Below are 27,758 nucleotides of genomic sequence, written 5' to 3'. Positions count from 1 at the left end.
ACGTACGCGGACATCTAAGTGCCGGCAACAGGAGTGGGAACCAGGGGTCACAGGGGCCCGTGCATCTGCAGTGCCAGCAACATGCACATTGCTTAAATATGTATGTCTGTGTGATTACTTGCAAATATCAAGCTGGACTTGCTGTAAAATAGGATTGTAAGAGTATTGGGAGCCAGGTATCAAAGCAGCCGTAAGTCTGGCAAGACTACTAGAGGGGCCAGGGAGTCCAAGCCAGCTGCTGGAGAAAGTGTAGGATGTGGATCTAAATACAGGAATTCCCAAAACACTATGCAGACCACTGGTACTCCGTAATATGGCCAACAGGGCTACACAATCCTGCTGAGCAGCAAAATTTAGTCTTCCCTACTATAAAATGGATGGGTGTTACAGGTATATTAAGATAGAGAAGACCGACACTTGTCCATTAGCTTCAAGCGATGGAGCACATACAAAGAGGCAGCAGAGAGGTAGGATCACGTTTTGTTAACATGCAACCGTAACTCATACTTGTACGCCACTTCCACTGTTTTGTTAGAACACAAGTTTTATTGCTGTTGCTTATTCCAAACATCATTTGCCATTGGCTGTTTACCTGAGTGGACACCTCATTACTATATTCAATTAAAAACCATAACAGGAGTTAAATGGGTAGTTAACAGGCACATAAAGCATTACATTACAGTGCACATCCACGTTACTGCCATGTGGAGCACAGACAGCTTTTTAATCTGAGCAATGCCAGAGCTTTGCTCCCATTATCTGTAAGGAAGTACAGAAGAATTTAAGGCACATGTGACCTGCTGCTTTCAAGTAACAGTGAGGCTAGAGGGGTCATGCAGACAGCTTGGCTTCAATTACTATTTCTTGACAATACTTGTTTCTTTCATGATATAAAATTGAAATGCAGTATAAAAATACATCTTTTCACAGGGTCTAATAGTGCCAAGTGCAATTTCAATATTTTAATGCTATGGTATTTAAGCTTGAGGTACATTAAGAGTGCAAATTCTGCTGGAGTTTCTTCAGGATACCATTCAGTAGAAGAGAGACTAATCTTTTCCTCTTGCTTCCCAAGAGAGGTAGCATTTTAAGTTAAAACAGTTTTTCTTAACCTCTCCCATGAGACATATTATCCAGAGGTGTTACCGATACCCTGATTCCTCTTACTGCAGGGATCATTAATGGGATACCATAATTTATAAACACCCCTTGAATACACCTTTTACATCTGAGAGACAGCTTCAGATTGCTTTTCGTAGGCATCTTGATCCTTTTTGGCTTGTTTCTTTTCTTCCTCATCCAGTTGGGCTTCTATCTCATTTACATCAGTATAGGTATAAAAATAAGCCATGACAGCAAAAATGATGCAAACTGCCAACAGCAAGGCAGCAAACAGCACATACTCTGCCCACTGTAAAAAAAAAAAAAAAAAAAAAAAGAAGAATTTATCCATCAGTATTCGTTCCCAAAAAGAATTACACCATTTTACTCTTTGCAAGAAATGAAGTTAATTCAGAATGTGAAACTAAGCATACATAACAAGTATCATATGACTTAAAAGACTAAGTATTAGATGTATATAATACATATTAAAGCAACTCAGAATTGAGGCCCTTTCAGCAGTTCTGTCTTCACTGAAGAGACAGAAGTTCTGTGAATACCGAAAAGCTCTACAATACCCTTTTCCTGGAGGCATGGGAATGGACCAAAAGACCGAAAAGAAAACTCAGCCCCTGCTTTTGGTCAGGTAATCTCATTTGAAACCAGGCTGGCAGTGATCCTGCTTCCGCTTAGGTCAGCAGTAAAAAGTTTCCACTGACTGCAAATCTGGGCAGAGGGCAAGGCCAGGAACCCTGGTTTCAAAGTGCTACCTCCACCCGAAAAGCCTCAACAGCTCTGTTTCATGCTCTTTCTGGTTAATTTAGCTGAAACCAGGGCTGCCAGACCCGTTTCAAAGACAGGCTTTTCCCTCTCTCAGACAGCCCTTTTAATTCATCAGGGAGTGCCACTAGCAGTCCGAGAAAGTCCTGTCCAAGTGCTCTTCTCCAGGAGAACCACAGCTTTCATGCCCCAAAGAATGAGGATTGAAACCAGTGGAGCCAGAAGGAGGGATGCGGCAGGGCTGAGGTATGCAGGTGAAGGTTCAACGGCAGTGAACAGAATTTTGGTAGGTTTTAATCTCATTAGTCTAGAATTTCAGCCCAGAAGTTCACAACCTTTCCACACCACGAGAAGCAATTTATTGTAGAGATGCTAGAAACTGCTGCTTGCAAGCAAAGGAGGCTGACAGAGCAAGAGCTAAGAATAGCAAACAACAGACAGAAGAGGTAGAAGCCTTTGCAGAGGAAGTGTTTGTTGAAGTTGCTTAAAGTTTCGTGCGTGTGTACACGTTCACACACATGTTGGGGAAGTGCTGGGGAAAAGGTCCAACAGAAACTTTAGAAGAGGCTCCAGGACACAAGTTACCACCCTGTTGTCACAGCCTTCAACACTAGTTTTAATCCAAATAGGTTATAAAGATTCATATCTCTGTTACTTATATACTCTAATGAGATTATTCAGTCAAGCACTAGTTCTACAACTGACTGGTACGCTCTTGTAGCTAACACTAACCTCCTGTATTCCAACTATAAATGCAAATCCACCGTAACGCCGACGTTCAAGAGTTGTGGTTGAGGATTATCAGCCACGACTCCCCCCTGGATTAGAGCTCCTTTCTCAAAGTGTAATATAATAGCACGCCGACTGCTTGTGTGCTTACCTGCTCACTGAGTTTGGATGCTCCAGCCACGATAAGGACAATTATGTTACCGACAGCCACCGTCAGCAGCCACCCCGCCTGCAGCACTGCCTTCATATTAGATGGGGCCTATTATAGAAGTAAAACACTTAAGTTTTAGTCAAACGCTGCTATCGCTTATTTTCTGATGTTTACTGCATTCTTTATGTTGTAACATGCACTGGTTATCTGGGGCGAGGAGGGTTTCTTAGGTTTTTTTGTTTGGTTGTTTGTTTGTTTTTTAATTAAAAATCGCTAGAGAATTAAACAGACCTGGAGAAGGCTTTGAGGAGCAAGAGATTAGCAGTAGTAACTATAACACCTTTTACTTTGTACACACTGAGTAATAACAGGCATGTTTTACGTCTCAGTCACACATGGTACACGTTAAATGAAGAAATTGAGTGCATCATAGACTAGCAAGCTACAACTTACAATGTTCCCATCACCGCAGTTTATAGACTCAGAATTAAGGGAAGAACTACACACAGCTAATAACAAACCGGACTTGCAAGACAAAGGAATTAAAAGTGTATAATTAAACTGCTGCTAAAGACTGTATGGAGGAAATTGGTGTGGAGACGAGGTGTCAGTACTTGTTCATTTCCCATTTGAGGGCTCTCCAGCTTAGTTTTACAGCAGCAGTACAGCTCCACTTATTTTTAATGGAAAGTCACGTGTGCGAGAAGGTGACTTGAGGACTGGTGGTCAAGTCTTCAAATGATATAATTCAGCACAGCTTCATGGAAAACACTGAACGCTAGCGAAACAAGGGCAACTTGCACCAGCCTATAGTCCTGCTAGGGAGCTCTGAAGGACGTAATTGTTCAAAGCAAGCAGCAATACAGAAGCACCGCTTAAAAACAACAAATCACAGAGGATTCTTAACACAATGAGAGCTCTGAAGAGCAAAACCTACCTGTGAGTATGAAAACTCCAGCCCAGTGACAGAGAAGACTACTTCTGCACATGTAAGAATAAAATACTGAGGGATCTGCCAAGCCATATGAACTGTATTGGGTGGGATATCTTCAGAATATGTTACATTAAGAGTGTCTCCCACACACTGGAAATTAAAATTGCACATTAGGAACAGTGATAAAGAGTCTGTACGCTAAAGGTGCTCTAACCAGTTCTGTATCATACCTATAATCATATATATGCAAAGTTCTGGGTAAATAAGGAGCATTATGTATGAAGCACTCCGTACTTATTTATAAAGTAGTAGTTATTTTACAGCATACTTCATGCAATTCCTTAGTGTCTAATAGGGCTAAAGATTTAAGGCCATTAGTGATGAACATGAATTCTTGCACTATGTCATTATCATACCCATCATTATTTTTATAGTTAATGATGGTTTTATGTTCTGTTCAACATACCAGAATTCTATCATATGTACAATTAAGGACAAGAGGAATAATTCTACAAGTGTTTTTTTAGTTAAAGAAAATATTGACATGAAAAGTAACTCTGTATTGTCCATGCAACAGCACTGGCAACTCACCCGGTTAATTACAATTGTATAGGCACTGCCAAAGCCAAATGCCTTTGAAGTAACTGAACAAGGGATTGAATTTCTAATAGCCACAATCTTATCTTGTCTGAAAAAGAAAAAAACCCCACAGTTCAGACCATAGGTATAGACAATTGCATGTATTATATAAAATAAAAGAGTTCTATGTCCTTTTTCCAAGGACAAGTATGTCTTCAAGTGGTTAGATTAGGGTAAAGGAAAATGCTTACCTTCCTCCTGGAAAAAGGTTGTAATTACTGGCAGAAAGAGGCACCAGTATTCCAAAAGAAGTGTCACCCATAGTGACGTTGACAGCATCAGGCAAATTGTTTATGAACCTTTAAAATGCAAGAGTGAAGAAATACTATGCAAAATATACATAAGTCAAAGAATACAGGATTTACTTTTAATTATATACTGGCAGCACACAAGCATCAAGTCTTCCCCTTTTATTTTTGTCAGTTAACAGTTATAAAGAACTCTAAATCTCAAAGCATGGCCAATGCAAAAAGCAAGCTAGACCTACACCAGCCCACTGCCTGCTTAGGAGAAAGTCAAAAGCAAGCCTCTGCTACAACCAGTAACAAATGCATCTGCAAATGGAAGACATAGAAGAAAAGTAGAGAAGTAGCAGGATACTTAGGATACTTCTTACCCAAGATTAAAAAGGAGGTATATACATGCAAGCTGTGCTGGTTGTCTACAAAAAAAAGTCTAGACAACGGAGCTAAACATACACTTCCAATTTTAGCTAAATTATACCCAAAGTCGATATGCAACATACTTCCTTCCTCCCCTAAACATTGAGTGAAGTGTCCAGCAAGCGGAGAGTTCCTACAGTATAGAAAACTATGGAAGCAAGAAGAGTCCACCCAAGAGGCAGATTGAAGAGACAGTCACACTCCTGCCAAAATTTAGGAGCAAAACAAACTCTACCTGATGAGATTATTTCCTTCTTCTGGTTTTGATGTGACATTGTCCAACAGCTGGTGGAAGAGACCGTTATCAAGATACTTCATCAGCATCAGTGAAAAGCTTAAATATGCACTATTACATAGCAGTGAGAATTAACAGAGGCTTCAGAGCAAGACTCCAGACCTTCCCTTTTAGGATCCTATTAGGATACACATCTACTAGAAAACGCTGTATGACCACACATTTAAGTCTTGGTGAAAGGGTAATTGTCAAGATTGACAAGTTAAATTCTAAGTTGGTAATTTTTTACTTTTTTTTTTTTTTTTTTTTAAACCACATCCTGCCCTGCTCTCTGCTCTACCAGTGAGACTGGTGAGCTGTAGAGAGGAGGAGAGACAGAAAATAAGACAAAGGGCTTGTCCTCTCAGCTTCACACACTCCACATAGATAGCTGCTAAGACATTAATATATATCTTGGGAATGTAAGCAGACTTACCCATTTAACATCAATGCCTGTCGCAGTATTTTTAACTCCAAGAGTGTGACGGCTTCCCCCTGGCAACTTGACAACTGCATTTATAGTTTTATTTCCAGAAGCTATGTTTAATGATCGCAACTGAGAAGTCTCAAATGTCATGTAGCCCGTCTATAAAGACAAACAAATTGCTATGAATTTCCATGCAATTACATATTTGTCTACACCTTTGAGGGAGTGTTATGGACTCCGGGTGGTCAGAAGTTTACACGTGTGTTACTTCTGAAGGGCCAGAGATTGTGGGCATCTCCTAATTTTCATTTTTGTTAGGTTTTCTACATCAAACATTAATTTCATTTGATCATTGTTTTTTATTCATTTCTTTCATTACACAAGCTTCAGAGTAACATTAGCCTCCCACAAGCATTATGGAATAGCTGTTATATTTTCCTGTGTATTTCTTGCTCCAGATAAATCAGGCTTACCACTGCCATCAAGTAAAATTCTGTTTAGCTACAGAGGCAGCACTAGCATGAGTTAAGATGCAGCATTTTCCAGATAGCAACACCTCCTAAGAGATGCAAATTCAAGCTGTGTCTTTATGGTTTCAGCATAGCAGGAGTGACTATTACCAGGACATGTTTTAAATATTCTAAATACAGTTCATCAGCATAAAATACTTAAAACATTAATAAACATGTTAATGTAGTACTAAACCCCCTTGTTTTATAGGATTATAAAGAGTATTTTATAATCCAAAACATCTGGATTTTAAGATGTCTATAGCAGGGAGTGGAGCTTTTTACACCCTTCATTTTCAGGTATGCACCACAGTTGTATCAATTCCACATCAGCATACAATTTGGGTGCCATTATCTTCTCCTCACAGCTCAGTTTCCACGTGAGGCAAATTTGGAGGAGGATGGAATAGGGTTTCTCCTCTTATATGGAAACAGGATTGCAGGCTGTCAGAGAACATGCTTCCTAACACCCGTTATTATACATGTCCATCAGCTCCACCACATTTTGCTGGCAATAGGGCTATCAAGGTTGTGCTGTAATAGAACCCAAAAAGGTTCTTTAAGAGCAAAATCTGAAGCTTAATATATGTGATGTAGCCACAGAAAAAAATTCCCTGTTCAAGTAAGCATTCACTCACAGTAAGAGCAGTGATTTACTGGAGCTGAATGGACTTTTACTGAAGGAAGGTGTGTTCTTGCTGCTAAGAAATGACACCTTTTTAGCAAGAGTGAAATTTTCCATTAGTTCAAAATCACTATTAAGTTTCGTTAAAAAAAACCTCTTACCAAAACAAACTAGTACTTCTTACAACATTGAGAATTACCATTTCTTCATTCACTGTGTTTTCAGTAACAATTCATTCACAATACAAAAAAAAAAAAAAAAAAAAAAAAAAAAATCTTTAAAATGAATAGAGGAAAAAAACTAGAAAAGAATCAATTTTGAACCATAAGTTAAGAACCACTTTGACTTACTCCATTAGATTTTTATTTTTTTTTTTTAACTTGCTATTCCCCATCTCGTGTTACTTACCGACTTCATAGACTTTACATCCACACTCTGAAGTTTAGGTTCAAACTGAACTGTTGCATCATTAGTACCTAGATTTATTATTTTGATTTGGGATTGCCCAGCTGCAGGGAAAACTGGAAGAGTTTTCTGTAGGACAGAAAAAAAGTAAAATCAATGCCCTAAGTCACATGGAAAAAGTACTATAATTACAGTGATCTTAGTTATCTCATGATGAAGATTAGCATTTGCCCCATGATCTGTGATTGTCAGAGGGCTGCAACTTTAATAACGAGTTTTGTTATTAGTCTCACACAAGCTGCCTTACAGCTTCCTCAAGAAAGAAGTGTCTCAACCCCAACAATGCCTCTGTGGCCAGATGTGGTTCCTCTTTGATCACGTCCTGCAGCGTGCTGCCGCTACCGAGGCCACTCTGCAGTTCAAGGGATGGGCTTTTCCCACATCCTATGGCTTCCTGAGCTTCTCCGTACCATGTTCTGACTCGCTCTCCCCCAGCACTGGTGCTGCTGAACTGGGCAGAAGCATGTATGGGCACTGCCCAGTGTGACAGCCCGGAGAAACCGAACTTCTGGAGACTTCGCTTCCCACCACATCTAGCAGTAAATAGCTTCTGCTCTTGCAGAGCATCAAGAGCCGGAGGAGTTGTGTCTATTTCAGTTCTGCCTCAACCTTTCTTTGCTTCCCACACTTTTGTCATCTGCTCCCATCTCTTTAGGTACACCACACAAGAAAAGCAGTTCCATCTTTACCTTTCTGCAGGAGATTCTTGTGCAACAGCCTGGGAAGTTACCGGCTTTGATGACGTTTCTGCCCAATGCCAGTAGGTGTGTGTGCACAGCTCCGGCACAGAGCGTTCAGGCAGACAGCCTGGATGTGTCTGTACCAGCTGAAGGCCAGACCCTTTACTTCCCACTTCAAGAGGCAGAGTTGAATATAAAGCTGGTTTCACTGCTGGACCCAGGCATTAAGGAGAGAACTCCTCATTCCCAACTAAAGCTATTCAACAGTTGAGCATCTTGCCTTAATAGTGCATGCAGACAGGCAGGCACCTCTGGATAGCTATCCAGGGATGCAACGGATCACCTTCCAGAGGTGTTGCCGACACCCCAGCTACAGGGGAAACCTTCATCTGGTTCAGGCACGACACCTCCCTTTGGGGCAAGGAAAGTTCGGTGGGATGAATCCTGCCTTAAACAGGTATCAGCTTTGCCCCTGCTCTGATGATGCTTCCCAGACTGTCACACTTCACCTCCAGTCTAAATGTCGGAAGAGATCGGAGATACGAAGCGGGTAGGCCAAATAAATCTCTGTTTTTTCAGCTTTTAGTCTCAGTTTAAAGACTCGAGGCTGCCTTAAATGCGTGATCTATGCTAATGGCAGACGAGATGTTTTGCAGGACGGTGTCCATAGCTAGTTAACTTTATTATGCTAATCACACTATTGCAATATACTTTAATATTTTCCCTCCCTCTACTTCTGTGCTCATATGCTTGGTTCCAAATTTAGGAGTCTTGGCTCATTTTCCCCTTAAACACACTTTGTTCTGTATTAACAACTAAATATTAATAGTAAATACTTGCACATGGCTGAACTTACATCTATTTGCACTTGCACAAGGGCAGCAGCAACGAAAGCCAAAGATGCAAGGAACATACCAACAGTGATCTTCCTCAGGGGCCTAGTACAATGACAAAACACATACGTGAGTTTTAAGACAAATATTAATTCAAAGCCTCAGCTGTTAGTTATTTTCTTTCCACGGTGGGGAAACTCAAATGGCCGCAACTAGCACATTGTCACCATTTGAAGGGCTGACGTTGTTGCAGAAAGTGTTCTGCTAAGCTGGGTACCTCTCGATTCATAGTTACGCTATTGGGAAATACATCCTTCCTGCAGCACCTGAACACCACGTTATTCTGCATCTGCTGGGCTCAGACATTGACTGAACATAATTATTAGGTTTCTGGAAAAGTCTCATCTGCAGGAAGGAAAAAGCCAATCCGGTACACTTGTTAGCTTTAAAACAACAGAAAGACAAGAAGTTACGCCTTTTAAAAAAGGGTAACAACTTGTGTCAATATTGCTATGTTTAAATCAAAATAGTATTGAACAAAAAGTGTCAGGGAAATATGTTGAATTAGGAGACATCTACTGACATTCAGGTGAGCTGTAAGGGTAAATTTAAAGGTAGATATTTCATTCATCAGATGTAGAGTCTCCACAAATGAATGGCGGTGTTTCCAGCACAGCACACGCCCCCAGTTTTTCATAAATAGATGGAAAAACAGCATTGCATCTCAGCCCTATAAAAATTGTTTTAAGAACTGTATTATCTTCTGCCTCTCCAACTTGTAAGTGCTAGCTACTTCATTACCCACTTTAAAAATAATGTGCAATGCCCTCTGAAGCTACACCTAGAAGTATCCAGTGAGCCAGACTCCTCACACAGAGGAAACACATCTTGCCTCAGGTAGTTTTAAGCCCAAAATCTGACACATGCTAAGGATGTATGTTGTATTTCTATTTCTTAAACTTTTGGGAGGGAGAGGGTGTAGACATGGGGGAAGGGGGAAGTGGAAAACAGTGAACAGCATCTCTCCTGCAGTCAAAAGATTTTGCCCTTAACTGGAAAATACTGTCACTTAACTATTAGATTCTCTTCCTCTAGTCTGTGGTGCCTGTACATACCACTTGCAGTATTCTATGGGGTTTTTTTTTTTTCATTTCTTGAAAATATTAACCCCATTTTAAATGCACTGCTATTTTCTCCTTAGCTGAATGCTTGCTCTTGTTACATCACGGCTGGAAGAGCAGTTTCAAGAAACCACTAAAATGAGCCTCTTTTGAAGTCAGGTAGGTACATCAACTTACGTAAAATTGATCTTGCATTTCTTGATTAAAGGATAAACCAGAGCATCCACAACTGGGACCATTATAATAATCAGGATCGGATTCACAGTCTGTTGAAGATGAATATAAGGAGGGAAAAAACTAAGTATTTTTCAAAGTCCTTTCTTTAATGAAAGGCAATTAAAAAATTATATATAATCTTTGGGAGGTACTTAGAATTGTCAGACAGAAGATTACTGTACCTGCATCTGGTCTGGCTGAATCTGAATAGATCCCTGGTGAAGAAAAAATAAATAGGTTTTAACGTTATGACAACAAATAAAACTGATCTGAAAAGTAAATGTTAATTAAGAAAAAAAAGCAATAAAAAGTAACCTACAAAATTCCCATCCATTGTTGTGGCCTGCAGTGTCCATCTTGACCCCTTAACAAAAGAAGAGAGAGTTAAATGCCACAGTAAATCAATCTTTCAAAGTTCCTCTTTAATCGTTTTTGTAAGGGAAGCGTTGGGAAAGACATGCAATACAATAAAAATATAAAGCGAGCTTGCTACAGGAGTACCCTTCCTCTGCGATGTAAACATTTGAACGAAGTGGTCCTCGCGGCCCATTTCGCTCATTTACTAGTTTTGTGAACTAGAGCAGAAAATAACTGGGACGCAGAGATTAGCGGGAGAGGTGGCGGGGGCAGCCGGCACGGAGCACGGCCGCGTGCCGTGCGCGGCAGCCCCCCGAGCGCCTTCGTGCGTCTGCGGCGAGAGCCTTTAACTGCCCGCGATCTACCGCTGCCCGAGAGACGAGTTGTCACCCATGGAATGGGTATCGAGTTCCGAATTCCATAGCAGGGGTGCCCCTTTATAACGGGTCACACCAGTAGTGACAGCTCGCTGGTACCAGACTAAAGCAGCACGACCCAGGCAATCCGGACCAAACTGCCTACGGTCTGCCTTGGATAAAGCGTTCAGCCCCCTCGTTCTCTCAGACACCCTCCTAAATTCATACTTCAACACTTAGCTCCGAAAGCCTACTGTCACGAGTCCTGAGCGCTCGGTCCACCAAGTGAATGGGAATTATAGGCTAATACTTCTGCTTGAATGCGTGAGGTATTTATAACAAGTTTGAGTGATTAAGCAAACTGGCATCCAGGCAGCTTCAGCCCTGGTTCTCCAGAGCATTTACACCAGGACCCTACATTTCATGTCACAACTGACAGCGGAAGAAGCGTTAGAACTAAGAAAGCTTTAAATTACTGTTTCATCCTCTGAGTCCTGGCTGATACAAGATTTAGAGATACCTCAGTCACTGAATGAGTCCTGGGCATCTCCAGGTAAACTGAGTTTCCCCTGGCTGCAGAACATCCTGTACTAACACGACTCGGTAACTACCCCTTCACATTAGAACCAGGTTAAAGAATTTGCAAAGAATTATTTTCCACCCTCCCACAGGCACCTTTTATGTCTGGTGACCTCAGAGTACATAGAGTGACGTGGTACGTCTCATATTGCCAAGCCAAACAATTTCTACTTTACCTGCTGGTCAAAAAGCGCCCAGAACATGGGGAGAGGGATGTAAAGGAAAAGCACCTTCAACACCATCTTAGTCTGAGCAATCAGTCGTTTCTGCAGCAAACGAGAATTACACAAGAGGAATTTGTCAAAAAAAAGAAAAAAAAAAAAAGGGACAGTTGCAGGCTGCTGTTCACAGCACAACAGGTGAAGACTCATCAGGTAATCTTTACCCACGTCCTAAACTTTGTATATTGTGGGTACTTCTGCTGATTTCTGTTAAAAAGCACAAGGTGTGCTTGTGGGCGTGGGAAGGGCTGCCGGTTAAAGGTGACACTGATATCAGAGAGACCTGTGCCTCTTGGCACGCGTACTGATGGCAGCATGAGATTTAGCACTTAGCGCTGCATTATTTGTTCTAGGAAGGAGGCATTTGAACGACGGGTGACTGAGGAATGCATTTCACACATGAAAAATGCACACAGGCAAAAGGAAAATAAAGGGGACAGGCTAAGGTTTGTGCTGCCGTTGACAATGGGGCAGGGCGGCAGGGGACATGGTTGGGGACTGTGGGACACAAGGCTTTGAGAATCATGGTAAGGAGCTTGTACTGAGGTCGGGGGGATGCAGCGTTTACCCACTTAAGCTGAAATTCCTAAGCATAATTCTGCAGTTCGACCCCGAGACAAGTGTTACGGCCCTGCGCATTAACCGTGACAGTCGACACCGTGCCCATTTTTCCCTTCTGCAGTCCTTAAAGCAGCATATTTTTGTTTGAAGCCAGTTTACCGAGAGAAGCAAAAAGTTGACAAGGATAATGCTTGCTATTTTACTAACTCCAAAACTAATAGGTGCTTGCATTTGTTCGACAAGGGAAACAGCCTTTTCTTCACCTCCCTTGAATTTCCCTGGGCAGGCTACGATCACGCAGAGCATCAACTCAGACAGCTCTGCTTTCTCCCACGGGAGCTGGGGTGATTACCTACAACCCCCGGGAAGCACGGAGGTTTGGCCAGACCATTAGCTTCTAAACGATTGAGAGGCCCAAAACTATTTGCCCAGCGCTTGAGGCAGCGGATCAGAGCAGACAGAAGGGAAGCTGAGGGTTGAGGGGTGTCACGGCGCAGGAGTCCTCACCCAGCACTTACGTCATACTTCTCACTCGCCCAGTCTAGCCAGTGCTCTCTCTTGGGGAACTCCTTGCTGCGATGTCGAAACCTGTTTTTGATGGCAAACTGAGGAGAGACGGAATTTTGTTTAATGGCATTACAAATATTTATAAACGCTATAAACTGTTTTGTCACTCAAGATGACACTCCTGCTTCTAGTGCTTACAGGGTGCTAAAGGTAACTTACTTCTGTGAACTGCTGTGAGCATTGAGGGAATATTGCTTTTAAGGCCTCACACTGGATATCCAGTGGAGTGTGCACCTGGGATTAGCTGAACCAAACAGCTCAGAGTAGTCTCTCTCAGTCTAGGTTGCTGTCAGGAACTTGAAGACCTGTCTACTTCAGATTTATTTATGTACAGCAATAAATAGAAGAACGTCATATGCACAGGTTTTCAGAGCTGAATGTCTGTAAGAGTACATTTCACTACGAGAAGCTGCATCTTGTAGATATTCCTCATACCTCGACACTGAACATACACAAATATAGTCCTGAAGAACTCCTAAGACTTTCTGCATGGAGTAACATGCAAGGCTGAGCTGGGCCTTAGGAGCAGCGCTCTAAGCAATGGCCAAAGTCACATACGGAGATTTGGTGCTGGCAGTGCTTACAAGACAAGCAGCGGTCTGGGCTATAACAAGCTGGCAGACCTGTATGGAGAATGAAGCAGCCCATAAATGAAAAAAATCCCCTGATCTCAAAGCTGAGGCCCTGCAAAGTTGGGGCATGCAGTGCTATTCATGCAGATTTAGCTTCCTTTCTTGCAGGCTTGCACTGACACATAAACCTCCCTGATCTCCCTAATACAGTGGGGATCGATATACCTCTGCTTTGTAAATAACATCTTTGCTGATAAGATATACTAGGAGCTCTGCTCTTGACTCAGGTGAAGGCATGTTTGTCTCCTACTACAAGGCTGCATAAAGGTGCACAAATGAGAAAGAAATGATTCCCAGAAGTTGCGATAAGCCTTTACGCATACCTGACATCTTACTTTGTTTTCTTCATGTAAGAATTCACATATAAACCAAGATATAGATAAATAAAAAGGCACTCTAAATCTGGAGGTGTCAGTAAGAAGCCTTCCATAAGGAAAAAAGTAAAAAAAAAAAAAAACCACAAAAAAACAGCTTAAGAAGCTTTCTTCATATTATGACAGATTTCTGATCTAGGCAAGTTTACTGAACAGTTTTAAAAATTGCTGCCAGGGTTTGGGGCATACAAATAGTACTTACTCCAATGCATTTGGAAACTTGAATCATTATATTTCCTTGAGGTTGGACTTTCTTGTACATTCTGCTTCCAACTATGAACACAACTGCAGTACGCAAACAGAAACAAAAATCAAGTCAGGATTAATTGAAAATAGCGGCAAATAATTTGGTATGGAAACTGTAACAGTCAAGGAGTTACATCAGGGTGGGAATAAGCCTCCTAAGGAGCAACGAAATTGCCTATTGGCATGTTATCATACAGTAAAAGAAATCAGACTAATACCAGCAGATTGCTTCTATTTAAGACAAAGGACTAAATCTGGCAACTCTTAGGGTAAGTCCTCAGTGGGACGTTAGCTTAATTGAGGGAAGGTCAAAACAAGGGCCACGTCGGACCTTGGCTCTGGCCTTGCCGTACAGGATTAAGACAGCTCGCGGGGCTCCTTTTCGGGAGTCCGGGACGCCGCGGCTCACGCCGCGCAGGGACACGCGAGGCTCTGCCTGACCCGCTGGACTCGCCGAGGCGTCCTCGGCTCCCACGTCCCGGCACGTTCCCCATCCTCACCCTCCCACGTGCGGGGCAGGGCACGGGAAAACCCCCGCAGCCGCTCTTCGCCCTGGGCCGGGCGCACGGGCAGGATGGGGTCACCCGTAGCTGGACACCCACCCTGGGTGGGCTCCTGGTCAGGACCGGGAAGGACCGGGACCGGGAAGGACCAGGACCGGGAAGGACCGGGACCGGGAAGGACCGGGACCACAAGGGATGCTGCGGTACATACCGACACCCCCCCAGTTTCTCGGTCGTTGTGGCTCGGGGAGTGACCCGTAGCACAGCTAGTAAAAACGCAGGTGTTGGAGAAATACTGACACACCAGTATGGCATTTCTCCAGCGCAGGGACGATTACTTTATACAGTTCACTATCCTGGACTACGGGCAGTTTCCAAAACGCACATTTTCTCAGAGTTCTCCCACTACATTCAAAAGATCTTATTTATACACCCCAGTAGTCCAAGACACATAGACAGTAAGTTACATAATGTGCAGAATTCGACGGTATATTTGTGCCTCTCCCCAGCCCCATCAGTCTCACCTGGTAAATCACTCTCTTCTGTAAAAGCAAGTGCTTCAGGTTAATCCCCACCCCCCACCCCGCCTCCCAAGTAAAAAATTGCAGAAACGATCAAGTACTGGTAGAAGTTGGTACCTGGAGCTTTCTATCACTTCCTCGTTATTCTGAGATTATTATCATCTAATCGTGTCTATAACTGAAGCAGCAAGATGGAAGCAGTCCCACTTACCCAAGGCGACAGCCATGAGGGCAGCAGGAACTCCAAAAGCTAGTGGGTAACATCGCTGTTTGCTGTGAATGCCACACTCTTGAGCTGAAGTATAAAGTAACATTAGATAAGTCCCAGTCAGCTCTGCCAGTTTTTACATAGGGTTTCTGTTCTTTGCATTCATTAACTCAGGGGAAGAAAAAAAAAAAAAATCTCTGCTGACATTGACAGAGTGGATAATCAGTATCCAACTTATCTTTCATTATTGAAAAGGGGAATTATGTATCACAAAAAAAAAAAAAAATCACAGAACGGTTAGATGCTGGAAGGGACCACTGGGGGTCATCCGATCCAACTCCCTGCTCCAGCAGGGCCACCTAGAGCTGGTTGCCCAAGGACCGTGTCCAGACGGCTTTTGAACATCTCCAAGGACGGAGACCCCACAACCTCCCTGGGCAGCCTGTGCCGGTGCTCGGTCACCCTCACAGTGACAAAGTGTTTCCTGATGTCCAGAGGGAACCTCCCATGTTTCAGTTTGTGCCCATCGCCTCCGGTCCTGTCACTGGGCACCACTGAGCAGAGCCTGGCTCTGTCCTCTTTGCACCCTCCCTGCAGGTATTTAGGTATTTTGATGAGATCCCCCCGAGCTTTCTCTTCTCCAGGCTGAACAGTCCCAGCTCTCTCAGCCTTTCCTCATAGAAGAGTTACATTTAGTTTTACACTGAGAAGTGAAGAATCCTACTAGGATGGTCAAACGCATGTTCTTGGTGAGAAAGGAACTAGATTACAAAAGTTCTGGGACAAGTTCATAAACAAAAATGTAAGTAACATAATAAGTGTAGTTTGTTGAAAAAATTCTCAGACACCACATACCCTCCCACCCCCCCGGCAGCAGTCAGTGATTTGACTTTATAAACTTCACACATACGTCCTGAAATGATGCTCAGAGTGTGGACATAGCTACTAACAGGGAAAAGTAAAAGACTAAACAAATTATTACTTTTTTCACCATACTTCTTCTAACAGGAGAATTAGAGAGTTTGATTTGAAAAAATATTAACTTGCAGCTAATTAATGTCTTGATTTAGTTGCATTAACCTTTTGGTTAAACCGTTACAGGACATAATGGTATCACTTCCCTCAGCTGAACTTGTCTGTTTTTCCAAGGTACTTTTCACCCTGTGTCAGCATGGAAGTAAACTGCATGTTGTGCCTTATGCATATCTCCTTCCACTTTGGGAAAGGATAGAATTTGCATTAAGCAAATGTCTAAAATGCTTCTACACAGTCTGTTCCAGTCAAGACATCCAAAGGCCAGAATTTCAGCCCAGTGCTTTAGGGTTATTCCAGAACTCACATGCTGCTTTCTTTCTTTTGAGAAAAACAGCCTTCCTCAAACTCCTGCCAAGCACATCCACACAGCACCATCTGTGTAAGCTTGCCGTGAAAATCCATACGCATATAGATCGGTGAATCGTTTGCTTTTTGTTCAGAATCACGCTATTCGTTATAAGCAGGAGAGAAAATAACTTTCTCCTTTAACGCTATGAAAAATATCATTTACTTTGTCACATGGATAAATGTGTTCCCATGTGCATAGATGCTTCTGTACTTCGCATGGGCATGCTTTAGAATTGTCTCCACTTCCAGAATGGAGGGCTCTCTCCCCGCTTCCCTTCCCAGACAGCAGTACAACTCTTTCTTGTGTGATGGTTTTAAAGGCATTGGAAGAGGTGCCACATTTGTACCTCCATGGAATTAAGACATGCATTAAGCATACAAGTTGATGGCTTCAGCACGCCTCCTCAGATCTAGTACTTCTGATCCTAAAGGCAATTCAGATCTCAAACTGGCTTCTTTTTGACAGTACCTCACCTGTGGGAAGTGGGACGACACACATGAAAACTTGAAGGCTACTTGCGAGGTGGACTACTTCCACAAGGTGTCAAAGAATAAACCATTCATTTAAACCCAACTGGACTGCAGTCCAACACTCATCCTTTACTGATGTTTAACCATTTTATAAACAAATGTGTGGCCTTACCTCTGAGAATTGGGGTGATTATAGTAGATAGAAGACTTCCAGCGTTAATTGACAAATAAAAGATAGAGAAGAATCTAGTTCTTTGTTTTTCCTACAGTAAAAACAAAAAGTTGTTTAGAAAGGCTTAGCCAGAACCACGTTGATCAGCCTAGATCAATCAGCAGCTCTGTTTGCGCAGTTCAAGACAAATAGTTACCTAGCTCCTTCTTCACCTACTCAGGAAACACTGCAGTAATGCACATGTCTAAATATGTTTATTATTATTAGAGTATTATAACAGTCAAACATTAGTAAGAGCATCTGTATGATCAAAAAATCTCAAAGACATTGTTACCTGATGATCTTCAAACTGATCTCCACCAAATGCTGACACACAAGGTTTGATCCCACCAGTACCAAGTGCAATGAGGATCAAGCCAATCATGGACAGAGCACTGGAACAAAGCAGAAAAGAGAAAAAGAAAAAAAAAAAAAAAAAAAGATAAGCAAAACCACTTTGCTTTCTTGCTTAAAGCATACGTACGACACTGATTGCAAGACAGTTGAAATTCAAGTAGCATAAATTTAAGGTGTAAGTTGTCCCACCCTTCATCAATCTGGAAAAAAAACCATGTAAAAGGCAACTCACATGTGCACTGATACATTATCGGGAGAGCCATCCCGGTTGTGATCCGTCAGGTCATTTATGGAGCTCACAGACATGATTGCCTGCCCAATCGTGTAGACAATGGACAGGGAGACAATGGTCCTGTTATAAAGAGAGGAGATGAATTTTTAGATATGTTAACACAATTACACACATATTCATGCACACACAGATAATGCAGACTTCTTGCTCATTTCAAAGGTGCTTAATAAAGAAGCATAATTAACAGATAGGACAAGTTATGGACTCAACTTATCACAAGCTACTGTAAAAATCTGTCCACGTACCTCTGTCACAATATTTCTATTCTGTTTTTTTATTATTATTATGATTTTAGCTAGCCTTGTTTAATTAAGCAAGGCAAGATGACAAATGGATTCTGTAGCTACCACCAGGTCTCGGGAGATATTTTAATATCTTTGGTGGCTTCCTTTTTAATAACCAACTCAAGAATGCCATGATCATATTTCATATACGGTGAAGTTCAAATGGGCTGCTCCACAACACTGAAGTATGCAATTTACACTGATTTTAATATTGTTTAAACATTCTCTATGTTCTTTTATTAAAAAAAAAAAAAACCACAACTAAAAATCTACTTTAAACATGGAAACTCCCCCAAAATACTGTTGTGAACAACAACTCTATTACCCCACCCTCTCAGTTGTAAGTGTACCGACTTCTTTAAACTCAGAGCAGAGCAAGAGCAGCACTGAAGAGTACAGATCCCAAGCTTTCAGCCCGACTTTTCTCTGCCAGGCCGTGCGTAGGAAGGTAATACTACAGAATCACCAGCCCTCACCCCCATGCCTTTAGGTTCCGTTCCTCTTTCTTGTATGTAAGAACATACTCCATTTTAAATTTGTTGGAGCTTAAGTACGTGACTATAGTTTAATGCACGCTCATCCGCTGCTTTGGTTGGGGCTCCATTCAATAGGCACAGACCCAGGTCTCCAGTTTGGAGGAAAAGCAGGAGAAATAGGATGCAGTGGTGTGAAATTATTGAAAACTCTGGTTTGCAGGAGAGGCAGTCCCAAACCCAGTGCAGCCCATGACAACGAAGGGCAAGGCTCAAGGACCTAGGACAATCCGAATCTATTTGACAAAGGCAAGAGATCCTCACAGCAAGCTTGGAGCACCCTGGTATGAGAGGGACAGAGGAAGCATCACTCGCACCATTGACCAAGCTCTTCTCACTTTAGAACAAGGTTTCTCTGACTAAAAAATGCTCTTTCCTGTAGCAGGGTAAAAATCTATACAAAGTGGGGCAACAGTGATTCTGCTACTTAGTGGTATTTAGCAGATAAATCAGAACTTTTTTTTTTTTAAATAGCACTTCCGTATAGTTACTTTAGTTGCTTAACAACTTAGGAGGAAGTTTCCGGTTGAAGTTAAGCCTGAGCTGACCCAGAGAGAAGCTTCTGGTTTTTACTTGTGAGACTCATAAGCATGCTATGAAAACAACACTTACATAATTGGCACTGCATAGATGGTACCCAATTAAAAAAATAATTGTGATTTCTGTACTATTTTCCCCAAGAACTTCACTTCTAACAGTACGTGAGCAGACCCCAGCATGCTCCTTGGCAGACATTGCACAAAGTACATGGACTGTGGAAGATTTGAGTCTCTAATACAAGAGTGCTTAACGGTGCTTGGGTAACCTCTTCCTCTTGTCATCATAGATTTTTTTAATGAATTATTGTTTAAGCCTTCCTCATGGCACCTGGTGTATTTTAGGGCATCTATACATTAAAGCCATACTTTTTCCAAAAGCATGTTTTTTCCTTGTCAAGCTTAAAGTTCCAGTTTTCAGTCCTGAGCCATCCTACTGAGCTCCTGTGTTAAGGGTCTGGTGGCCAGTGGCTTGCAGCTGTGGCACTGGTATACACAAATACTGGAGGAGAAGGGATGCAAGGTCTGCAAAGCTTCATCTTGATAAAACAGGTAAAAGCCAAAACAGATTTAAAAAAAAAAAAAAAAAAAACCAAACAAAAAATCATACCATCTAAATAAGCAAGTACACAATATATTTAGGCTGCAATCTGCAAGATATCCAGCTACTTGCAATGAGTTCACACTGCTCAGACCAGCTCCACGGAGGACACTTGACAGTGGTTGCAGCCCTGGGCTCCCAGAGGCTGTCAACACAGCAGAAGATGACGGTGCAGTCTTCGGCCAAGCGACTGCACAGCCTGCTTCATCTCTAATCTCTGGGAGACCTTTGACAAGTCAGCTAACGTTCCTGACTCATATCCCTCCATAAAATCTTTATTGTGCTTTTTTCGGGCAAAGTAAACACTATTAGAATCACGACATCAGTAAAGGAGAGCAAGATCAGGCTGTTGGAAATAATTTGGTTACATTTCAAAGCACTTAACTCAGCAGTACTTTTCTGAGCAACTAGCACACAGGTGAAAGCCCAGAATTAATCATTTAAAGAAAGAGTTGCAACTCAGTAAAACCTCCCACTGACCTGCCAAGTCAATACTGAAATCACGGAATACTTTAGAATATATGCTAAGTCCCAGTTAATACCAGATAACACAGTATTTCACTATTTCATTGGCCACCTGTGATAGGTGAAGAGGCAGTCCAATGTAATTATAACCTCCAGTATCTACTTTTGCACCTTGGTGAATGCTTTCTTTAGTTTAGCTTGCATTTTGTCCAGATGAGAGGGAAAACATGCAGCATGCTTGGAAAGCGGGCTACTACCCTTAACTGATTAGCAGACGTTAGCATTTGTTAACTTAGTGCAGTTTCAGATCTGAGCTAAATCAATTAAAACCTCAAGCTCTGGAGAAAAAAACCCAACAAACCCACAAACAATCCTGGAGTAGCTAACATCAGCTCTGAAGGTGCTGTTCTGAGCTGCTGCTTTAGGTGATGGTTTAAGTAACACTGATCTCGGGTGAGCTTTCGTGATTTTGTGTTGTTTTCTAAGGGAGCACTCACTTAAACTTTCCCAGCCAAGAGTCTGCAATGAGCGCTCCGAGGATCGGTGTCAAGTAGCACAGAGCAACGAACGTGTGGTAGATGGCTGTAGACAAGTTGTCATCCCATTGCAGGAAATATTTGAAATACAAAACGAGCACCGCTGTAGGAAGAAGAACAAAACGATGGGTTACAAACCGCAGTCAGGGCTGGGTAAGCAATAGTCAGCATGAGGAGACGCGGGGCATTGGACATACCTCGCATGCCATAGTAGGAGAACCGCTCGCAGAACTCATTGATGACGATGAAGAAGATGCTCAAGGGGTAGCCCAGGCAGCTTGGCTGGAGGCAAGAGACGGCGTGAGCTCAGAGCTGTGCAACACAAACACCGCTCTCCGCGCCCCACGGCCTGAGCGAGCTCAATACAGGCTCAGCGGGAACGGGTAGGTACTCAGGGGTGAGGAGGCTGTGGAACGACACTGGTTAATCTGAACCAAGAGTCAGTTCTCACCTCCCCTTCTTGGTCCCAGAGCTCTACAGATCTTATCTGCCCCTTGCAAGTGATCTAATACTATATTTAACCTTCAAGCACTGTGCCATTGCACATTTGAAATCTTCAGCATTTAACCCTTAGAGCAATCTTGATTGGTATCCAAAAATATGCAAAAAGCCCATTTTTTGGAAAAGAATCAAAACGCAAACCCAACAGAAAACCCACCATGGTAAACCCCCACAGCACACCACAGTTAGAAGCCTGGGGCTGTTTTTAAATGCCTCCAGTTGAGACAAACATTTAAACATTTTATTCAAACAAATCTCTTTGAAGCTTCCTGTCCTTACAAATACTCTGCTTGATGAAGAATCCTTTTCTTCAGACCTGCTGATAGAACTGACTTTACTCCTAATTTAAAATGGTACGACAGTAACAGCCAGATTTACTGAGCCTTCACCTGATGCGATAGGCATCTCCACAGTCACTGTCATGCAGCTTGTGACACGGCTCTTGCCATTGAGACAAAGGGAAAACATACATCAGGTACAAATCTGGCATGATCGGTAGAATTGGAAGTTTAACTTCTGATTGCCTACTTTTCTTAGTGGGTGACTACATATTATTTCTATTAAAATGACCAGGAATGCAAGCTGAACGTAATCCTCCCCTTTTAATGGGTTTAATTCTGCAAGTTGCAAAAATCAGGTTTTTTTTTTAATAAGCCTCAGAACATCTCAGAGGTAAAACAGTTATGAAATTTAAGAAGCACGGACAAGAAAAAAAAAAAGGCATCGTTTGTCTTCATGTTGTAAGGGTTTGGGAATCAAACCGATCTGTATTCCGTGTGAAACAGAAATAAGTTAACTTTGTAGATCAAAAGGAAAGAAACCTTACATGGGAAAATCCTGCCTGACACGGGTAAATCAGAGAGCCCATGTCTCCAGCAAAGCTGCTGGCCAGAGCCATAACGAACAACACAACACTTCGCGAGACTTGTGTGCTACAGTAAGCTTTCTCTGAACACTGCAAGAGAAATGAAAATAAGAGAGAGTGGCAAGAGTATCGCTGACTTGAGACTAACTCAGTCACGAGGATGTCCAGGCAGCCTGAACAGCACTGATCTTTATTATCGGCTGAACCAAGTATATAGTGGGCATCTTACCCACGGTTTGATAATCAGGCTTCGCTGAAAGAACCTGACTTCAGCTGAGCTGAGTGCCAGGTGGGACTCGTACAGCTTAAAGCAACCAAGATCAGAGGCCTAAACAGAAACTTGTCACTCTTGATTTATCACATCCTCCATGGGCAGAAAGAGGCGTCTCCAAAGGAAGCCCATCCAAACGTATTCAAAATTAGATAAAATTCACTCAGAGGTGCCCATTTCCCTCAGCTGAAGATGGTAGGAACTCTAGCCCCAACTTGGACACAGCTCTTGGCAGACTGGAGGTCATGCAGAAGAATGGTACCCAGCCCTGTCTCTGCACCATCCCCTAAGCCATGCAAACATTCATGCTTCAGAGGAGACCAGCAGAGAACCACACCGTGAAGGTTTGGCTCAGCACCCGTTAGATATACCCACAAGGTTTTGATTTCAGCAGTTGCTAGGCTAGGCCCTAAAACAGTAACCCACGCTGCAAGACTGGTTTCTGCCAGGGTAATTGGGTATAACCCAGCTTGGGAGAAGAGGATGACCCCACCTGAAGCAGAACAAAGCCTTCCCCGTGTCTGTCCTGCCTACAGAGTAAAAAAAGGACAGGGCAGTCCCGACCCAGGGTCTGGTGGGACCCATCCCCTCGAGAAATTCACAAAACCTCACTAAAATCTGTTTGACTTTCTCGGCGTTCTCAGAAACCTCCCCAGTGTTACGCCATCACACTACCCAACAGCTTACTGTTTAAGAGGGTGTTACAGGCTGATCTGGGGAGGTAACAAGCTTCCACCAAGGCTGGGTTTCTGTTTTAAGCCATTAAGCGCTTATGTGCCCGGCAGAGACGTCCTGCGTTCACGTGCCAGCACAGCAGGCACTGGTGGGTTTTTTCCCGGCTGCCCTTGAACTGGTGGAGATCTGCACGTCACAGCAGGGGCTGAGCACGAGCAGGGGCATGCAGGAGAAAGCTACGGGGTCTTTCCCAAGGTAACAGACCTTCTTTTGTTTTTCCAAGACGCTACAAGCAAGAAGAGAATATGCAGTTGTGTCTTGATAATATATGACCTATACTGTTCTTGTCTTGCACTATACTGTCCTCTTCAATATCTGTTGCATTATACACGTGCGCGCATTTACTAAAACATTTTCTGTTGTGATCCTCATTGGCTAGGAAGCGCTGGATCCACCACTGAAGAGGTAACCTGCAGGTTCACGTTTTATACTGCTCTCTGTAACCTTCCCTTGCCCTGGGGATGCCTGGCACAGGTCTGACATCGCGCCACCGCACAGCTTTGACTTTGGCTGCTGAGGAAGCCACTGAGCCGCGAGAAAGCTGTGAGGAAAGTCTACGGAGTAAAACCTTGCGAGATAAGAAAAGCAATGGCAGAGATAGGGTTGCTGAGACAGGTGTCATTAACAGTTCAAAGATTCAAGAGGAAGAACTAACACCAAAAGGTAAAAGAGCCCTAAGGGAGAGTCGGTGGACGATGACAACTCAGCCACACGAAGGACGGGCTCCGGGGACCCTTCTCCTCCCAACCGATGTCTGCTCAGTCAGCAAAGGCTCTTCAGACATTTTATCGGGCTGGTGAGCACACTAATGCTATCGGGCTGGTGAGCACACTAATGCTTAGCTGGGATTTAATAAGCTACCAGGCTGCTTTGCGCGTGTTGGCCAATAACTCATTATTTTATACTTCTAAAGTATGTTTATAGGATGATTTTTTTTTTGTGCACTGCTAAAGTTACCCAAACAATGTAACCCAAAGAGAGTCAGTATTGCAACTTTTTATAAGAGAAAACAGTACTTACCGACTTGCCCTTACTCTTACTTTTTGCAGCTGTGGAGGGAAAAAAACACAAGTTAATGAAAACTACTAAGTAACATTCCTTTAAAATCACTAGAAGACATGGGAAAAGTTCAGCTCAAAACAAATCGTGAAACACAAACACAGTAGTGTTCAGGGCGAGTAAATTTTCGGTTTGTTAAAGGGGGTCTTTTCAGGGTGCAAGAAGGTTATTAGGAAAAACTTCACTCGATAGCCTTTTGTTTTTCAGGCTACGCATAGAGTCACATACACTCCCAGGGAAAAAATCAAACAGGACGGACGAGACAAAGCATCCTACCCTACTATGACTGCTCACCGCACATCATTCAAGGTGGTGGTAGACCACTCTACCACCCGCGGAGGATGAATCCTGTTTCAATTCACTCTCAGGGACGTTACCTTAAAGGCAAGTCAAGAGTAAGGAATAGAGTCAAGATGCCCTGCCAGAGGTGGGTGCCAAGCCCCGAAAACGGACAAACTTCCCATTGCTCGGACTTAAGGAGGGCTGAATACATGGCCCAGTGGAGTGATCCGCGTTAGCAGGCATTCCCACAACCTGGGGATTAACCTAGGAAGCCCTGGAAGCCCAGGAGGGGTCCCACGGAGGTCAGCAAGAGCAGACAGCTGCTCGCAGCCCTGAAGTCACTTCCAGCTGCTCACGGCGGGTTCGCTGCCCCTGGCAGCCCTCCAAGCAGTGTCCTGCAGGGCTTGCTTGGCTCAGGGGACGGGCTCAAAGGCTGAACTTGCCCCGTTTCAGATAAAAGCCTTGTGCCCACATAGCGGGTGTCAGCATTTCCTACAAAACCACATAAGCGAGTTCATTATCGTTAAGATAAGACCAAGTACAAGATGTGAACTTTGAAATCCCTGCTTGCAAGTGAAGTGTGCCCATAATAGATCTCCAAGAAAAATATGTTTGCCAAGGTCATTATTTAGTCCATGGTTCACAAAAGATGAAAACAGCTGACAGCAACACTACGGTGTTTGACACAATACTAAATAAAGCCACTTTCAAAAATTATTAAAACAAATCAAGCTGATTCTTCACTGCCATGGACAACTACCTTCACAACAGAGACAGTAACATTACGCAGGCAATTCGAAAATATATTTTTCTAGAAAACAAGTAACATCCAGAAAGTGCTAACACACCAACTTCAGGGCACATGCAGATACCCGAAGCATTAAAATTATTGGTAATGCCCCTTACACGACTCATATGAGCAGATATACTGAAGGATACCAAGGCATTAGTGATAGACCATCTTCATAACAACTCTCTGATTATTTCCACTTCTTGGCCTTTCCAGCACACATGCATCATGCTGCCAGTTTTTCATAACCCATACAGGGAACACCAGTTTGAGCAGCTCACTCCTGTCTGTTAGCTAAGCCTTGGGGAAAAAAAAACAACCAAAAAAAAAAAAACCAACAACAACAAAAAAAAAAATCAAGGAACTTGTAGTAGGTTGGGTTTTTTCCATTCCAGAGGGTAAAGTATCACCTCTGCAAGAAACCTGATACAGAGGACATCACGGAGGAATTTTTTCCAGACAACACTGACTGACTTCAGTGTTTAACAGACATGCTTATTTCTCAACGATTTTGACTTTTCCTGTCTCTTCTTTTACAGCCACAATTGGGGAACCTCCAGAAGCCAACATTTCAACATAGGCACCTAAACTGTCTGAGGAACTCCACGGTCAGGCAGCTTCAGGGTTAAACCTACAAAAACAGAGAGCACCCAGCATTTTGCATCAATTTTAGTGATAAATCAGGGGCTCGCTAGTGGCACATTAGAGCAGCCCCTCTTTTGGGCAACCCTCAGTACCTCTCATTCTCTCGCCACAAAGACTGACCTGCAGAACTGCTCATTTTCACCACAAAATGCTGAAGAGCTGCTCATTTTTCAAATTAAAACTCTAAACAGTTATGCACTTGGTATTCCCTTAAGATACCAAATATTTTTAAGCAACGCAAAGACAGAAGCCACTCAGTTCTTGGCTTGAGCACCGGATCTAAATAGTTATTTATCGGTGGGTCACTCTCTCCTTCGCACGCTTGCAGGCGAGGCGGGGGGCAGGTCCCACCAGTACGGTTCCCTGCAGCCACAGAGATGCTGCGGGATGCTGCAGCTCTTGCGGCTCTCGGTCCACGTCACAAGATGGGAGCGCGTTGCCTCGCTCCGTGCAGCAGCCATCACGGCAACTTTGGTTGAAATGCTTCGTGTCTGTGTCCAGGCTAAATCTGTACCCAACCATACGTTCACCGAGGATGTTCCTGGCTCCAGAGCGAGCCTGCTCTCCTGCCACCCGACCCGTGGCACAGCCAAGCCTGTCGCCTCTGCTCCTTGGAGCAGCCTTACAGCCTACACAAGGACGCTGCTGCCGCCAGGACAAGCGACTCCAGGAGTCCCCGCTTCGCTCTTCCAGAGAGGCACCGACACCGAAACCGTCAAAGCAAACCTATAATGCGGCAAACCTGATGTTACGTGAGCAGACCCAGCTGCATCAGGTTTCCTTCTTTTCCCTGAGCCACCACCGCTCTCCCGGCTGCCTGCCCAAGCCAGCAAGACCCCGGTGCCCCTCTGGGCAGCCTGCTTGATCATTACAGTTGTCTGTCCCCAGAGCACGGATGAGTCTGCTGAAGATACAGCAGCACTTCCTCACGTTGACAGCCCGAGTCTGCTGAAGATACAGCAGTACTTCCTCACGTTGACAGCCCGAGTTTCCTGCCCTAAATGACGTATGTGAGTCCTAAATGACGTTTCTACAGCTGAAGAACTGCTTGCTAGGAGAGGCACACCAATGTGCTCAGACGCTGCAGGACCAGCAAAGGGTGATGGAGAGCTATGCCACAGAAAAGTGTCGTTCGTGCTTTTACTATTCAGTGTTCCAGTTTAAACAGGAACGAACCTTTAGGATTGACTAGCTAAATGGGCTCTGCCCTTATCTGAGTCTTCCAGCTGTGCGTCTGCATATTTAAAAAGCACTGATTAGGTCAGCCCTGGGTAAGCGCACTTGCGAAGAAACGTTAACACCGCGTTTAACTTGTGCTAGGATTTTAAACTCCACATCCCTTAAAAGTTTAAGGCAAACCTTACCAGCTAAGGGTTCAGCTCCAAAAGCCGACAGAGGTTAAAATCAACATCGCTCGGCTTTCCCGAGGCGGGTTCGCACCAGCCTGGCTACAGGGAGGGAGAGCTGCTCCGGAGGCAGATTGCTGCTTAAAAAGCGGTGGCCGGGGACGGCTCAGAACAGCACAAGGCACGTTTTCTTCCTCCTCCTCCTCCTCCCACCCAGCCGGGACCCCCCCCCAGCCCGCCCCGCAGCACGTACCCATGTTGCCGGCGCAGTCCCGGCGGAGCGCTGGGAGAAGAAGGGAAGATGCCGGCGGTGGCCGGGCTTTA

At 43.5% G+C, this 27,758-nt stretch overlaps 1 protein-coding gene across 1 annotated transcript; it reads right to left on the bottom strand.

Moving 5' to 3' along the window:
* Positions 1-557: 557 nt before the first annotated feature.
* SLC15A1 (solute carrier family 15 member 1) lies at positions 558-27,758 on the bottom strand. Its single transcript, XM_030036725.1, has 23 exons — positions 27,688-27,758; positions 24,333-24,361; positions 21,138-21,222; positions 20,902-21,043; positions 17,926-18,045; positions 17,632-17,731; positions 17,298-17,388; positions 15,275-15,358; positions 13,996-14,078; positions 12,739-12,825; positions 11,615-11,704; positions 10,466-10,510; positions 10,329-10,361; positions 10,108-10,196; positions 8,833-8,914; positions 7,240-7,365; positions 5,707-5,856; positions 5,232-5,281; positions 4,526-4,633; positions 4,287-4,383; positions 3,699-3,845; positions 2,762-2,869; positions 558-1,411 (listed from the first exon to the last, which is right to left on the bottom strand). The coding sequence occupies exons 1-23, from the start codon at positions 27,689-27,691 to the stop codon at positions 1,223-1,225; spliced, it is 2,139 nt and encodes a 712-aa protein (XP_029892585.1). The 5' UTR covers positions 27,692-27,758; the 3' UTR covers positions 558-1,222.

This window comes from Aquila chrysaetos, chromosome 14 (assembly GCF_900496995.4).
Source record: "Aquila chrysaetos chrysaetos chromosome 14, bAquChr1.4, whole genome shotgun sequence".
NCBI classification, from domain to species: domain Eukaryota; kingdom Metazoa; phylum Chordata; class Aves; order Accipitriformes; family Accipitridae; genus Aquila; species Aquila chrysaetos.
The sequence above is the reverse complement of the archived record's forward strand: the minus strand, read 5'-3'. Positions and strand labels throughout refer to the sequence as shown.